General features: G+C 49.2%; 1 protein-coding gene across 1 annotated transcript in view; it reads left to right on the top strand.

Annotated features, from left to right (window-relative positions):
* FAM178B (family with sequence similarity 178 member B) overlaps positions 1-17,276 on the top strand; it is an 81,463-nt gene that overhangs the window by 34,317 nt on the left and 29,870 nt on the right. Inside the window, 4 exon segments of the mRNA XM_054586102.1 lie at positions 45-159; positions 7,056-7,149; positions 7,455-7,631; positions 7,870-7,967. Coding sequence (XP_054442077.1) covers positions 45-159; positions 7,056-7,149; positions 7,455-7,631; positions 7,870-7,967 — 484 coding nt within the window.

Raw genomic sequence — 17,276 nt, 5'->3', positions numbered from 1 at the left:
CTTCCTCTGTCCACTCTAACCCTTGCCTTCCTTTGGCCTGACAGATGAAGACGTGTACATGTGGTGTCCCTCGCTGCAAGAGATCGTGGAGGTATTTCACAGTCTGGGTGCCCACAGCCCTGCTTTGTACCCGCTGGGGCCTTCTCAGCACAGTGAGAGGTGAGTATGTCCCCTTCCTCACATCCTCTCTCGTTTGTTCACCAGGTACCAGACGCAGTTCAGGCTTGTCTATATATATATGTTAAATAGGGGCAGGTTTTTCCATCCTATTATACCTCAGTGCAAATGTTAAGAAACAAAACAAAGTGTGACTTCCCCCCGCCCAAAAGAAAGATTCTTTTAAAAATATATTCATGCTGGGAAATATTAATTTAAAGTATTTCCTATTCTATAAATGTAATACAGCTGGCCACTCATTGCACAGAGCTATCTATTTAATTATTTGTGAAATATATATTTCCTTAGCTCAGTGAGCAATTATAAGTTATAAAAAGAAAGATTTCCTCCAATTTTTAGATAAAATTATATACATTTTCCCCCCAGCTTGACAAAATTTTTATTGCATTTTTTTCCATTACCATTTATCCTCCTTATACCCCCCTTCCCTCCCTACCCTGCAGTCATCACACTGTTGTCCGTGACCATGAGTCCTTTTTCCTTTTTGCTCAATCCCTCCACACCCTAACTCCCCACAGAGTTGTCAACCTGCTCTCTCTGAGTCTGCCTATTTGGCTTGTTAGTTCAGTTTGTTCATATGAGTGAAAAATATCATATGATATTTGTCTTTTTCTGACTGGCTTATTTCACCTAGCATGATGTTCTCCAGACCTATCCATGCTGTTGCAAAGTGTAAAATTTTCTTCCTTTTTACAGCTGAGTAGTATTCCATTGTGTATATGTACCATAGTTGTTTTATCCACTCATCTACTGATGGACACTTGGGCTGCTTCCAGACCTTGCTGATTGTAAATAGTGCTGCAATGAACATATGGGTGTTTATGTTCTTTCAAATTAGTGTTTCAGGTTTCTTTGAATAAATTCCCAGAAGTGGAATTGCTGGGTCATAAGGCAGTTCCATTAAAAGCTCAAATAAACAATTTAATTTTACACTTAAAGGAATTTGAAAAAAACAACAACAACAAACAAAGCCCAAAGTGAATAGAAGGAAGGAAATAATAAAGATCAGAGCAGAAATAAATGAAATAGAGTCTGGAAAAAAAATTATACAAATGATGAATCCAAGAGCTGGTTCTTTGAAAAGATAGATATGATTGACAAATCTTTTAATCAGACTCAACAAGAAAAAAAGAGAGAGAATGCAAATAAATAAAGTCAGGCATGAAAGAGGAGAAAGAACAACTAACACCAAAAAAATACAAAGGATTGTAAAAAAATATTATGAACAACTGTATGCCAACAAATTGGACAACTTGGATGAAATAGATAAATTCCTAGAAACATACAATCTTCCAAAACTAAATCAAGAAGAATCAGAGAATCTGAATAGACAGATTATACCTAGTGAAATGGAAGTAATATAATAAAAATATTCCCAATAAACAAAAGCCCTGGACCAGATGGCTTCACACGTGAATTTTATCAAACTTTCTGAGAAGAACTAACGCCTCTCCTCCTCAAACTATTAAAAAAATTCGAAAGGAGAGAAGACTCCCAAGCTTACTTTACAAGGCCAGCATTATCCTAATCCCAAAACCAGATGAAGACACCACAAAAAAAGAACAGTATAGGCCAATATCACTGATGTACATAAATGGTAAAATCCTCAACAAAATATTAGCAAACTTAATACAGCAATACATCAAAAAGATCATACACCATGATGAAGTGGGATTTATTCCAGAAATGCAAGGTTGGTACAACATTCAAAAATCAATAAATGTGATACATCACATAAACAAAAAGAAGGATAAAAACCACATGATCATATCAATAAATGCAGAAAAAGCATTTGATAAAATCCAGCACCCCATTTATGATAAAAGAAAAAAAAACTCTCAGCAAAGTGGGAATAGAGGGAACATACTTAAGCATTTTTTTAAGTAAAAAAAGTTACTAAATTTGCTGTAACCCACGTGGTGAAGCCCAGAGTCTGAAGGAATTATAGAACAACTCCGCATGAGCACCCAAGAATCTTAAGCATGTGAACTACCAGGCTCCCAGACCTAGGGGTACAGAAAAAACCAGGCATGGTGCATCTTAGTGCTTTGGTTGACATCTTCCTGTCCCTTCCTGACTCAGAGCCCTTGCTCTGACTTGTCTCTTCCAAGATATGTCCCAATCTTTTCAGTCCATCTCCAGACCTCTTGTCTGGCTCACACCTAATATCAACTCATGGCCATAGTTGTACATGTGATTTCCACAATGCTCGATTCTATTTTGTGGGTGTACTCTTTGTGCACTGGGCTGAGTGGGTTCAGTGATGCTAATTTTCATAAGCATGGATCCTGCCCTCTAGGAACAAAGCCATACAACAATACATCAATGATGGCTGTTGGGTGGATGGTGACTAGATCTGGGTTGTAAACGCCTTACCTATCGTTAGCTTGTTCTGTAAGCTATAGCACATCTAAACTCTTTCTTGAGAATTCTTTCAGAAGTTGGTTTGAGATACAACAGAGCATTTAGAATCTTGAACGGGTTATTACATGGGAATCCCCCCATCCTGCAGACAGTCCCTCATCCCAGAAGGTCCCGAGCCCCCTTCCTTTGCTGTGGTAGGTAGATGTTCATCTGGGGGGAAGGGCTGAGCTTTCTAAAGAACCTGCTCCACGACTGTGTTTATTAATTGTCTGCCAAACCAAACCACACTCGCTGTGCTATAAATGCCTCACATGCTCCAGCCCTCCCCACCTCTTGGAGTTCCGAATCTGGTGTAATAAACTACTTTCCCCTCCCCGAACACAGAGCTGCAATCACACCACCATCTACGATGAGTCAGGAAAGAATTATATTCAGAAAACAAATGCATATCGGAAGTGGGGTGGGGTGCTGTGGGGTTCAGAAGAGCCTCTTCTAACTGTTCTGATGAGCACTTGGTGTCCACTTGGAAACTGGGAGGTGGCTCTGGAGACTTAAAACCACTCAGTTCACGAAGTACTCCACAAAGAGCCACTTCTCTCTCCCCTCCCTCCTCTGTGGCTTCCTGCCACTTTGGCTTCAGGACAAATCCACCTTTTTTGGAAGCTGCAAGAGGCAGGCAGGTGGGCATTGCAATGGGGGTCCTTTAAACATGTCATTTCAAATACCTGGGAACACAAACCCCAGCATGTAGACTTCCAGCTTTACCAGGGGCAGTTAGCCCCGTGCAGGAGGCGGGCAGAGCCACATTGGCCGCAGGTCAGGCCCAGGCCCAGAGCGCCACCAGAGCTGCTTGGAGACAACTCTGTCCCTTTCCTCGGGCCCCATACCTTGGGCTTGCTGTTGACGCCATTTCCCAAGAGGATTTAGAACCGGCCCCAAGGAGCTGGCAATGACTGCAGGGTGATTCCCCTGTCACAACACTGTAAGACAGGGTGGGACCATCTGCCAAACCACTAGATCTGGGGATGTTTTCCTGCTGGACACCCTCCTGTGACCTCAGTGGGGTGGGGGTGTCGAAGATGCTCAGGTTTGTTTCCTGGCTGGCTGGCTGCTGTGATCGGGGAAGCTCTGAGAGTCAAGAGGTGGGAGGATGACGCCTCTATGGTGTTCAGGAACCAGTTTCCAGCATCTCTTGCATCAAGGATGTGACGACTCTCATGGGTGTATGGGCCACAAGAGCAAGTGCATGGCGGGCTGCCTTCTGCCCACCAACCTCCTCAACTTGTTCCTGACCAGGCTCACAGGAGGCTTGTCTCATGCCAGCTAGGTCCACATCAGGCACATCTCCTCTCTGTCGACTTCCAGGGATGCCCCATCTAGTGGTCCCCCTGGCAGAACAGGTGGACCTCTTGTAGGGCCCCCACAGTGCTTCACAATGGCCAAGGCTGGAAACAAGGGCTGAGCAGTCTCTGCGCATGGCCCCATGACTTGGCTGACTTTCTGTTTGCTATGAGAGATTCAGGTCTTCCACCATCTGTTCTTAATCTCAGATTTCCTTAAAGCCCATCACCATTTTATGGGGAGCTTCAAGATTTCCTTTCAGAAAGACACAGCCCTTCCGCAGTAGACATGTGCGGATGGTCTGATATATCCGCCTGTTGCAAAAGGAGTAGCCCTCTGCCAGGGATGAGGCTGGGATGGTGAAGTCAGGCGGCCACCGGGGATGGAGGGAACAGAGGAGGAGGGCCAGAGTGTGGACACTGAGCAAGAGCTCCAGCGTCCTCAGAGGAGGCTGTGCCACATGGCTACGTAGTCTCACCTGGGAAGAGATGGGAGGGCCTCAGGTAGCCATGGCTGGTCCTCCAAGGCTGCTCCTGATTACAAGGCCCAGCTGAAGAGGCCTGGTCAGCTACACAGGACTGGCCTCAAAAGACCAGCGAGCCTGCTGCCGTCGCCCAGTGCTGGAAGCCTTCTTCCACTTGGTCCTCTGAAAGGTTAAATTGATGCAGGGCCCAAACAGGGGAAAAAATGACAATCCATTGAAAGGGCACGCTGTTGGTAACTGGAGCCCTTGGGACAGTGTAATTCTATCCAGGTAAAGTTTGTCTTTCCCTCCCTCTCCATTAGCTTAGCATTGATTCCTCAGCTGCTGTAGAGCAGAGCTGACAGGTCCGGCTTGGCTGGGCATCGCAGAGCACAGGGAGAGAGCACCCTGCTGGCAGCCTGCAGGCGGGGGCTCTGACGGCAGGGCCTTCAGAGCAGCACTTGGTCGCTTGGTCGTGGTGGTGGCAGTGCCCACACGCTTCCTCACCCTCCTCCTGCTGAGGATGTCAGAGCACCATATAGATAGTAACGAGTATTTTTTTTTTCAACCCTTGGGAAAAACAAATATGGAAACTGAGTGATGCGCCCTCTTAAGATTACTCAGTGAGTGCAGAGCAGTGTCGTCGTGACCCAAACTCCAGCTCCTGGATGCTGCCCACAGGGCTGGGAGCCCTGACCTCGCCAGCTGAGGACAGGGACCAAGGGGCATCACAGACGAAACTGCTTTGTTCATGGAGTCTGATCAGCTCGCTCTTAACCTTGCTGAGTGCAGGAAGGGAATGGGGTTGTTAGGTTGCAAACTCCTGTGCCCGATGGCCCCCACTGTGAGCAGTGGTGGAGGCCTGGGGATCAGCTGATGCTGCGCCCCAGAATAGCAGTCATAGACTCCATGATTCAGTCAAGTGGGTCCTCGAGAAGGGTAGGGAATGGATGAACCCTCTATATTGTCTGTTGTTCCCCAGGAAAGGCAGCACAGGGAAATGCTGGCTGGCTGGCACACACTCCAGGAGGCTGTCACCTCTCTCCAGGGGGTGCTGGCATTCCCTTCCAAAGATGAGAGGGCTCTGTCACAGCCAAACTTCCCCTCCGCAACTGCGAGAAGACGTCACCAGCTCCCAAAGGCTGCACCTCAACTCTCCCAGGCATCAGCAAGCCGTCTGAAAGCCCACTGCTCCCAGCCGAGGCATGAAGCCCCACCCTTTGGGAAATCTGAAAGCATTCCCCCCATGCTTGCCTACCCTGTGCGTGCTCACAGGCTGCTACAGCTGCAACTTCCATCATACTGACACCACCTGCGCATGCCCAGATGCAAATGCAAGCCTCACCTTCTACCCTGGCCCTAATAAATGCTAAGATCTGGAAGAACAGCAGAACCCAATCCTAGCCTGCCACCCTCAGCTTTGGTTTGTTGACATCAACTTCCCTAGAGCCAAAACAGGGATCTCTCTCCTTCCTTCCCTCCAAGAAGCAGCGCAGTGCCGAGTCAAGAAGAGCAGAGGCCTTGCCCTGGAGTGTGCGGGAGTGGCAGTGGCCATTTACTGTCAGCAGTGTTGTCATCGTCAGTATCTTCATGTGTTGATAGCCTGTTGCTAGCTGGACTCCAGGGTAGTTAATAAGAGTGGAAAAGTGGGTGAAACACAAAGGGAGCCTTGTCATAAACTCACTTCACTTACTTAAAATTGACAACATACTCTTGGCTGCAGAGAATCACTTATCCAGTGAGCACGTGCCTGGGAAACTTGTGTGAAGGGCAGTGTGGCCCTGCTCTCTCTGAAGCATTGTGCCACCCTGAGTGTGACTCTAGTCTTTAAAGAGGTTGTTTTCCATTTTTCTTTTTGTTTTTTTAAATATGACCCTGGCCTCTAACTTCGTCTTGGCTCAACCAGGTCTGCTCCCTCACTCAGGAAACTCTCTACCTTCTGGACTTACTAGCAGATGGTGTGTTAGTGTGACACCTTTGGAGGGTTTTCAAGGATTGTTTTTGCTCTGATTTTCCCCTACCATACGGATTTTGGAAGCTACCGCATAATGTACTTTTCAGAGCATGAAGTCACCACACCTGGATGGACAAACTCTTTTGAGGAAGACTCTTTGAGGGCAATGGAGTAACCCCCAAAGTCCCAGAAAACAACAGCTAGACGCCTGACCAAAATGGGAGCTGTCAAGCTGGCCTGCACAGCCAAGAGTGAACATCAGACGTGGGATGTCACGTCCAAGGCTAGGTGTGAAAGGCTACGGCTTCTGTCCCAGGCATTCTCACTTGCTTTAGGGGAAGCAGGCTGCCATGTGGAGGAGCCCTATGGAGAGGTCAGGAGCTGAGGCCATTGACCGTGGGCGTGAGCTTGGGAGGGACTCCCCCTGCCAAGCCTGAGACAGCAGCAGCGCTGCCCCCCCCCCCAACATCTTGGAGACAACTTCCTGAGAGACCCTGGCCCAGAACCACTGAGCTGAGTTGTTCCTGGATTCCCGACCCTCAGAGACTTTGTGAGATAATACATGTTGTTTTTAAGCCTCTACAGTTGGCGGTAATTTGTTATGCAGCAGTGCAAACCAGCACACACGGGGTCCAAGCTGAGCAGACCGTCCTTTGAGCCCCGTGTTCTTGAGCAAGTGCGGCCCCCTCTCTGCCTCAGTTCTCTCCTGATGCCCACTCCTCCCGTTTCCTTCCCTCTGTTTCTGTCTTGCCTTAGAGTGCCTAAAGCGGAGGCTAGCCTGAGCCAGGGCGAGCAGCAGGACACCCCCCAAGAGACCGCCTTGGACATCAGCCTGAGCTATATCTATAAGGTGAGACAAATGGCCGTCTCCACTCCCAGGCCAGACCTATTCAACAGGTTAGTTCGGCGCGGGTGATTCCCATCAAGCATCACTGCAGGCACCAGATGGGCTGCCAGCACCGATGTCCTGGCATGCTCACACTCCCCATTCCATCACCTGCCACCTGAGGACCCCACTGGGCCTGGCCCCTGGCCTCGCTCCTTGTTTATCTCAGCTTGACCCAACATGGCCAAGGGGCTCGCAGCGCCAACCCCTCCTGCCTGCCCTGTCTCCCAGGAAGGCCGCACTGCCCTGGTGCTCTCTCTGCTCTCCAGTTTCTTACACTGTGTGCCCTAGCACAGCCAGGGGCCATGACTGATGGGAACCTCTTGGACCTCATTGAGCTGCTGTGCAGAGCTGGCCTGGATGTGGGGCTGCGCCTGCTGCCCAAGACAGACCTCCAGCAGCTCCTGCTCCTGCTCCTCGAGAACATCCAGGAATGGCCAGGGAAGGTACACTGAGCCCCTGGGCCCAGCCCCAGCCCAGCCTCCTCCATGCGGCCTGCATTACCCTTAGCATGCCCTGCGGACGGCGCTGCTCCCAGGTCCTGAGGTCACTGGAATGCTAAGGAACATCCCTCCTGCCCTGGCCTCCATGACTGGCACTCTTCCCCTCCCAAAGTGGGCTGGTGGAGAGCTCAAGGTGGAAGGTGATCCCTCCCTGCCCACTGTCGTGCTGGTGTCCCCGCAGCTCCGGCAGCTGTGCTGTGCCCTGAGCTTGGTGTCGGATCACCACCACAACCTGCTGGCGCTTGTGCAGTTCTTCCTGGATGTGACCTCCCGGAGCAGGTGGGTGCTCCTGCACCTCTGCCTCTTCCCTCTAATACTCATCCCCCCGTGACAGGTGGGATGTGGGGATCCAGAACCATCCCCATCAGTCCCAACAGACCTTCCACTCTCAACAATCTGTAACACCCTGGGAAAGAACTAAAAATACAACTCACTAATGAGTTCATTACAAATGAAAAAAGCCTAATTTTCTTACTACAGTTTTATTAGCAAAACAATTGTCTTGCACAATTAGCTTGTGACTGTGGGGGTCCCGCCCTCTTTTTTTGCTGCTCCCTCCCCAGTCTTTGGTGGGGGGTTCCTTCTTGTCATTCAGACCTCTGATGCATTGTGTCCCTTGATCACTCCCTCCTCCCACTGCCTTCCACACTCTCAGTTTATCATTCTGTTTGATTTTCTACAGCGCTAATCTCTGCCCAAAACGATCTTACTGTTTGTTTCCCTGTTTATGTTTGCCTCTTCTCCATGTTACGTACTTCCAGGAGAGCAGGTCCCTTATCTGGGTCACTGGCACATCGCCCCCATCTAGAACAGTGCCTGGCACACTGTTGACTAAGGTGAACAAATTCAGCCCATGGAGAGATAAGATCCACCTGCTAGACCTGGCTTCTGTCTCTTCTCTCCTCCTTTCCTCTCCTACTGTAGGCCACAGACTCAGGGGGTTTATTGCCCTTTCCTGAGCCAACCACTCTCCAGCTCCTCTCCTCTCCTCTCCTCTCCTCTCCTCTCCTCTCCTGACTGGTCCATTTGCAGCTCCTCCCACCTAAAGTGACACCCCTTCCCACCCTTGCAACCAGGCCTGTCCTGGAGCCCACTTCAGGAAGACCCCCAGCCTTCACAGGTGCCTCCCCTGGGGCTGGCTCCCTGTAGCTCATTCCCCAGGGTGGCTGCTGGGAGCAGCGTGGAGTTTTATTCAGCCTCCTGTCCCCAGGGCCCAGCCAGGTTTGATCCTCCTGAGACCAAGTCCAGTCCTGAGATGGGGGCTCAGTCTCTTTCCTATGAATCTGGTTGAAGTAGAGGAGGCCTCTCTACAGTCCTGTAAGGGAAGTGTTTGTTCTATATTTGAAAGAACTGAGCTGCACACATATACATGTGTACAGGCACAGGCATGCACACGATGAACTGCATTCTTCTCCACAGCTGCAGTGTTCCTAGTGCACGTGCAGTCAGACCCCTCACTCTGGGCATTCGTCCAGGGAGTATCGATGTGTACCAGCTTTACACGTTTATGCAGACATCTCCACAGGATAAGTTTCTTGAGGCAAAATTGCAGTCCTAAAGTATGCATGTTTAAATTTGGCCTCCAAAAATAGCTGTGCCAATTATTAATACCGCCAAATACACATGAAAACACCTGTTCCTCCACATTGTCCTTAATACTGTGTGTCCTCAGTTTTGTTTTCAGGGGTTTTAGTGAATCTGGTAAGTAAAAGATGGCATTCTGCGATTCTAATTTTTATTTCCCTGATTGCAGTGAAATTGAGAATCTTCTCATATGTTTATTGGACTTTTGGTTTCTCATATTGTAAATTACCATTGCTATTTCTTGCCCATTTTTCTCTCTTGTCATTTATCTTATTATATTGATTAATGTATTGCTTATTATATATGTTTCAGACACACTGTACTTTCTCCGAAGGCTGTAAATTGTCCTTTTTAAATCTTTGTGTATGATTATCTTCCAGTGAACTAAATTATTTTACTTTCTTTTAAAGATTTTATTTACTTATTTTTAGAGAGGGGAGGGGAGAGAGAAATAAAGGGAGAGAAACATCAATGTGTGAGAGAAACATCGATTGGTTGCCTCTTGCACACGCCCCAGCTGGGTACCAGGCCAGGCATGTGCCCTGACTGGAAATCAACCCAGCAAACTTTTGCTTTGCAGGACGATGCTCAACCAACTGAACCACCCTGATCAGGGTTTGGGGTTTTTTTTTAACTTTTTTTAAGAAACATTTTTTTTTTTTACTAGATTTAGATTTATAGAAAAGTTGGTTGGATAGCACAGACAGCTGATTGTGATAGAATCTTTCTATCTTGAATAGGAAGGCCTTCTGAACCACCCTAAGACCCATAAAAATATTGTGTTGTGTATCTTTCAGTACTGATATAATTCCGTTTCTATTGGCTCTTGATCCCACCTGGACTCTGTTTTTTGTAGGTGTGAGACAGGGATTAATTTTTATTTTTCCACACCCAAAGAACCAGTGGACCCAACACCAATTTTTATGTCTTACCTTCATCATAACCTAAACTTACGATGTCATTCATCTGTTAACATCATGAAGATTTGATTCCAGGAATCAGTGTCCATTACGGGGTCTCTTTGTAGCTCTGGGCCCTTGGTTAGTGCCCCTTAAATGCCAGGAATGGGTAAAATGAACAGCTTTACCTCACTTTCAGACAGACATGTCAATCAGGTGACAGCTCCTGCCAAGAGCTTCGCCAGGAAAGAGGTTCACCATCTGGATGGGTGTTATTTATTCATTCACTTAGATATTTTATTGTATTTCTTTCTCTAAATATATAAAGTTTGTAAATGGAACAGAGTTCAAAAGGCACCAAGGAGTATGTGCTGAAAATGTGTCCAAGTGCTCCCTACCTTTCTTCTCATGTCAAGGTATGTTTTGGCAATCATTCCAGACTGGATCAGAAGAGGCTTCTCATTCTTTCTACAGGCTCACTGTACTCACTGTGGCTTTTAGCTGTCCCCCGCAACCCTGCTCCCTATGGTAGCGATTTTGGAGGAGCTTGCTGGTGGTCTTTTTCTGCCCTCACTGGTGGCCACCCCAGGGGACCCAGTTCCCAGACCGACCCCAGGAAGGAAGGCATGTTGTGACAATGTGACAATGGACTGTCACAATCTTAGTCTACCAACTGGCTAAACACAGAGCAAGAACTCCCACCAATGTTGATATGACACAGGCCTCCCCCGATCCGCCTTGTTGATCAAGACTTCAAGGGATGTGCCATAGATTGAAGGCAAAGCTGGGCTTAACCCTAGAAAATGAAAGTAAATACTAGAGAAAACTACCTGAAGGGGAGGTTCTTGGAGGAAAGTCTGTCTGGACACCATGGCCCCTCCAGGGTAGCTCCACTGTCCAGCCTCTGTCCAGGCCCAGCACAGGTTTCCGGCAGACCTCTGCACCCACTCCCAGGAGCCCTGTTGGGAAGAATATGAATTGAAGGCTGCTTTTGCTCCCCTAAAAGCTGATGGGCTTTCCCAGGCTCCCTACATCACCACCTTGAATGTTTATTAAATATCTCTTGCGTTCTGCTTCATGGGGGCCCCCAGAGTAGAGGGCAGAGGGCCGCCATTCGCCCGGTCAGACAGAGGAGTAGACCAAGGCTGCCTAAAACATCACAAAACTGGCCCTGACAATGACAGGGCTCTTGCCCAGTGTCAGCACGTTGTGCAGAAACAGGCCCACTCCTCCCTTGTTCGTGGCGTGTGCTCCCCACCATCACCCCGGAGGGCAACCTGGCCAAATCAAGCAAATGACTTTAATATGTGCAAACCCTTTGACAAAGAGTTCAACCTGGGAGACTAGCAATGATGTATTGACAAGGGTGTATAGTGCAGTGATGTTCGTAAGAGTGAAAAATTGGAAACAACTTCAGTGTCCCACCATAAATTAAATTGTGCTCATACTCCAGAATATTTTAGAGCATTTAAAAATGATGTCATGGGAAAAAGGGAAAGTTATCAAAATAACGCTAAATGAAAAAAGGTTATGGATCCATATGTAAAGTGTGATCCGGTTTTATTTGGAAAACAAAGACTGCTTTCCCGGGAGCGGGGAGTAGTCTTTGGGGTTTGAGATTAATATTAGTCACCTCCATTGTCTTTGGGCACATCTCTCTTTTCCGAATACCCTGTTGGCTTCCCCACCTCTGCTCTTATACCCACAGCCTGTTGTCACCATTTAGCCTAAGTCACATTTACTTAATGATTTTTTTTTGAAGTTTTGCTACAGAATATTTTGAACATATACAGAAGTAGAAAGAGTAGCGTAATGGGTTCCATGCACCCATGTTCTATCTCAACAGAAATTCACTATGGTCAGGTCTGGTGAGCCCTTTCAGCCTTACCTGCTCACCCTACCTTTCCTGCCCCAGATCAGTGGGAAACAGATCCCAGACATCGGACCATTTTATGTCAGTAGGTATCTCTAAAGGTTAAGGCCCTGTTTTATAAAACATAATAGCTATCACCTAGAACATTTAACAGTAAAAAACTACCACAAAAGAATTGAGCCTTTTCCCTGCCCAAGAACCCCCCAAGGCTTAGCATCACACTTGAAGGGATGTTCATTCTAAGATGGCCTGCAAGGCACCTTGGGATGTGGCCCCTGCCCACAGCTGTACCCTTCACTGTCCCTGGGACAATCTGGGGACTTGTGTCTTGGTGTCCCCTCTTTCCAGCACACTCCCTTCCTCCCACATTGGCAGGAGACTCTCACTCTCACATCATTGAGGACTCTGCCCAAATGTCACCTCCTCCAAGAAACACCCGCCGATCCTTTCCAAATTAGCTCCCTCCTCAGAGCTTCCAGAACCTTACTTTCTTTGTTTTTCTTCGTGACTTATCATCAAACATCATGTGTTGCCGGCATTTATTTATGTATAATCTACTCCTGCCCCCTCAGGATATAAGCACCCTGCAGGGGTGTCCTCAGTGCCTGGAACAGTGACTAGAATATCCTGAATGTTCACTGAATATTTGATGAATAAGTGAGTGCCAGAATTTTGCTCTCTTCTCATCCCTGCTTCTGTGATGGAGATACATTCAGGGTTTGGCTTTTTTTTTTTTTTTTTAAGGGAAAGGAAAGATTTGTTCCCAGAACATCGGGCATTCTCCCTGTGTTGGGGGAAATTCCTCACTGTGCATCCCTCTAGAAGCACGGGCCAGGCATTCCTTTGTCACGTCCTGGGAGCTAGAGCTGGCACACCAGTCAGATGCTCCTGGGGGAGCAGCCCGGGCAACAGCCCTCCCAACTCTTCTAGGCAGGGACCTTGCTGCTCACTACTGCCCCATGTCCCTTGGCTCCTGACTGTTTTTCAAGCCCAGTTCTTCACTTTCCCATGAGTTCCAGAGAATTCCATGAATCCCATCATCCTCTTAACATAGCCCTTTTCTGTCTGAAGCAGCCAGATCTGACCAATAAGGGGAGCTGGCTCATAAAGTAGAAGGCAGGTGGCCCTGCATGAGAGCAGCCTCAAAGTCGTCAAATCTTTGTGCATTGGGTACAAGGGCAGTGCCATAGCTTTCTCCAAGGCCACCTTGTTTCCCCCAGGCCCCATGTTGCTGGAACGTTCCTCATGATTCCTTCCCCCATACTCAGGATCCCAGCAGTCCTGGCTCTTTGAGAACCTTTCTTCTGCAGTCATCCCTTCTTATTCTTATACCTTTAGCTTTTTATTCACCATGAGCTCTTTCTCCTCTGCAAATCATTGCACTCGTGAGTCTCCTACCTTAGAATAGTTCCGTCTGCAACCACCATTCCCTCCGCCTCTTGCTGCATCTCCATACTTCCCTTCCCCCATTTCCTCTAGCTCCTCTCGGAACCCTGGATACATGCTGGAGTCTTCAGAGCTCAGTGGTGTAAGAAGTTCTTATTCAGGAAGACAGACATTGAGAATGTTCTAGAAGGAGGCAGCTGAGGTCTTAAAAACCATCAATATTTAAGAAGCATTCAAAATTGGGAGGAACAGGAAGAAAAGATGAAGTTCATGTCTAGGAGTCAAGGGGCCATGGCTGGAGCTGAGAGATAGACAGCAGAAGAAAAGCTGGTCACTATGAGGCAAGGAGTCAGAGGGGCCGTGGCTGACAAGGACCCAGCTCACTTTTATGAGTGAGTATGTACAAGAAGGTGGTGGGAGTGACTTAAGGAGCTAGAAGTGGAGAAGATACCCCTCATCTGGCACCAGCCACTCATCTCAGCTGCTCTGTCACCAGTGACCTAATGGCTGTGTCTCATCAACAAGTGTAGCCTTCTCTTCCCTGACTTCACAGTCCCGCTCTCCTGATCTCCCTCCCATCTATGCCGGTCCTCCATCGCCATGTCACTCATTGCCCTTCATCCACTGCCCCCTGAGCTTTGCTGAGCCTCAGGATTCTGTCCCAGGCCCTCTTCTCTGTCATGGGACACAGTCTCGAGGTGTCTCCTGGGTAGGCACTCAGGTTTCTGCCCGCACTGGCCCATGTGGCGCCCTGTCCATTGGGGAACTCAGGCACCCCGATCCAGCTGCTGGGGCATTGCTGCCTTGCCAGCCCACCCCCGGAGCTTCCTGTGGAGGACCGTCACTTTCCCCAAGGTTGGGCCCTTTCCTTGGGAGAGCCCAGTGATGGGGGTACGATGGCCTCACTTCGGGATGTCTCTGAAGGGCCTTGCCGCCCCAGAGTTCCTTGCAGGGCCAGCTTCACTGTGACTGCACCACAGCCTGACTCTCCCCTTGGCCCGGGCAGGCTGCCATCACTCCCCACAGGGGTCATCCTCAGAGCACTTGTCTCCTCCTCTCACCCCGTAAATTCCCTACAAGATCCCCTCCATTTTAGAGCCCACTTCCTGGAGAACTCGCCGCGAGCCCCCCATCTCATCCACATCATAGCTTCAACTCCCGCTGCATGCTGGACGCCCTCAGGACAATACCTATGGCCAGACTTTTCTGCTTAGCACCACATCTGTGTGGGCAGGTATTTCCAGTGGAGCCTGTGCGAAGCAGAAGTCACCACCTTCCAAGGAGGGTCACCTCCCCCATCGTCCATGGCCCCATGGTGGCATTAGCACCTGCCCACTACCTGAACCCTGGAGAGTGTGGGCACCTTCTGTCCCATCAGGTTCCCCCACACCCCACGACACTCACCTCTCCTTGTCATCCTGTTGTGGCTGCCACGGCTCCAGCGCTTACTGCTATGCCCTGGATTTCTGCTGGGGAACCAGAGCGCTCTCCTTCCAGGCTCTCCTGTCTAACCAGTCCCCGCTACACACACTGTCCAGCAGTGTGACCTTCCATCAAATGGCATCTGTCCGTGTCATTCCTGTGCTTAAAATCCTTCAGGCTTCTGTCCTCGAGATGAAGTTAAACAGCCCAGTCTCACACACAAGGGCCTCCGGGCCTCTTTCCCAATTCTACCTTCTCCCCTCTCCCCGCTCCCATCCCTGACAGGCTCCCATGCTCCAGCCGTACCCTAAATCTTTGCAGCCACCAAAACCATGAGCATTTGTCTCTGAGCTTTTTGACATCCGTTCCCTCTTCTTAGGGAAGCCTCTTCTTCCCCTCTCCTCCTCCTCTTTGTCTGGTAAACGTTTCCTCACCCTAGACGCAGAACAAGGCATCTCCTCTTCCCAGAAACCTCCTGCCACAGGCCCTGGATGCTGGTGCCCTTTGCAGACTCCTTGGGCTGGAGCATCTTGAAGGAGGAGTGTGACTTTGCTTTCTGGTCAAAAAGACTATTGTGGACGATGTTAAGGAAACATGTGCTGAATGATGTAAAACTAGGCTGGCTCATCATCAAAAGGTACTGCTGGCCACCAGAGTCTGCCTGGGGGCAGGCCCTGTGGCCACCAGTGTTCTGTGTTCACCAGCAGTTTGGCCATGGCAAACCTAGCATCTCAGATGAGGCTATTCATGGAACAATGGTCAGATTCATGCATGATGTTGAGTACAACTGACAGCAAATAGAAGATACCAGAAGATCTCAACAGACCGTAATGACGGACTGGGTAGAAAAGAGAGACCCAGCTGCACAATTAAGAATAAGATGTAGGAAATAGGATTTGACAGCAAAATGTGTGAAAAAGATTTTGGGCTCAATCTGTTAACTGCACAGCATCGTGAGGCCTCTGAAAATGAACACCAGCCTCAGCTCTGAGCATCTCCCCGGCTTGGAATGTTTGACAACCCCCAGGGCCCTCAGAGGACCCAACCCAGAATGGCAACAGATAGAAAACTGTGGCTGGAGCACCTCTAAAGTGTGGCCCAGGAAACAGGGCAACGTCCCTCAAGTATGTGGGTGAATAGAGAGATGTTAGAGGAGGTGACTTTTAAGGTGTTTTCTAAGTCTAAGGTTATAATACCAAAAACAAAGAAAGAGAGTGGGAGGGTGGGGAGGAGAGAGGAACTTGCCTTGTGATTGTCTATATGAACTGCATTAATTTCTAAATAGTAGTAACCTTTTTATTTAGTTATAATATGCATAGAAGAAAGGACCCATCAGGGGCAGACATGCAGCTTACTTTGCAAAGGGGACCGTCTGTATAACCACCACTACATCCCAGGAGAGACTGTCATTGTCACCTGCTTCCCAAAAGCCCCCTCAGGCCTCTCCCAGGTGTTTCCTCTGCAAAGAAAACCCTTCCCAGACTTCCATCACACAGAGTGTTTCGTGTGATTTGGAACACGTACAAAAATGGGACCATGCAGAGTTCTCTCTTGCCCCTCCTGTCCTGGTGGAGTGTCAGCACTTTGTGCATTTTGTCCTTGTGGAAGAGGGTAGACCCTCCGTGTTTGTTGCCACATGGTGGTTTGATGAACAGGCCTGTGGCTGTCTGTACCCTGCGCCTTCTTCCCGGCCCACTATGTATGCCCGTACACAAGAGTACCCCATCCTGTGTGTGGATGACTGGAGACCACGGAGAAGGTAGGCCTCGTCTCTTAACCCAGGCCTCAGTCCTTTCTGCCCGGGTAGCACTCACTGCTCACAGGCAGGACGGAAGACTCCAAGGGAAGAACTGAGGGCAGGCAGTATGGGAGACAGCAGTGGCCACGAGTAAAGCCTGGACTGCCCGGAGAGGCTGATGCCCCGAGGCAGGGTGTTGGGCTGCATTTCCACAGGCGGAACCGGCCACTGTTGCTTCTTCCTGAGCTGCCCTAGAGAAGTAAAAAAGGCAGCTCATGCCTTTGGCCAGATGCCTGATGGCCTTTTAGGGTAGTTCAGTCTTGGCAGGCCCGGTTCCCCTCCGAAGGAGTGAAGACTGCGGGCAGCCTTGACTGCGCAGCTGTCCCGCCGGCCTCTCAGGGTGCCAGCTAAGCTGCCCCTTGCAGGAGGCGAAGGGGTGCCCAGAGACCAGGAAGCCGTGTGCCTGCATTCCACTTCCCGGCTTTGCTGGCTGTTTAGAAAAATCATCTCCAAATTTCCCAGCACTTCGGGCTCCTCTGAGTGCTAATCCAGTGTCCTGGTCTTAGGGAGGCCTGTGGGAGTGGCGGAGGCAGGGCGAAGGCAGAGGCCTGGCCTGCTGCGAGTGAGTGGTAGGGCTGGAGCCTTGCCTTATATGACAGTGACTGGGATGGCTCCAGTGGCTTTTG

The sequence above is a fragment of the Pteronotus mesoamericanus genome, unplaced genomic scaffold (assembly GCF_021234165.1).
Source record: "Pteronotus mesoamericanus isolate MK-2021 breed Mesoamerican mustached bat unplaced genomic scaffold, CSHL_Meso_final contig_121, whole genome shotgun sequence".
Classification (NCBI taxonomy): Eukaryota; Metazoa; Chordata; class Mammalia; order Chiroptera; family Mormoopidae; genus Pteronotus; species Pteronotus mesoamericanus.
The sequence above is the reverse complement of the archived record's forward strand: the minus strand, read 5'-3'. Positions and strand labels throughout refer to the sequence as shown.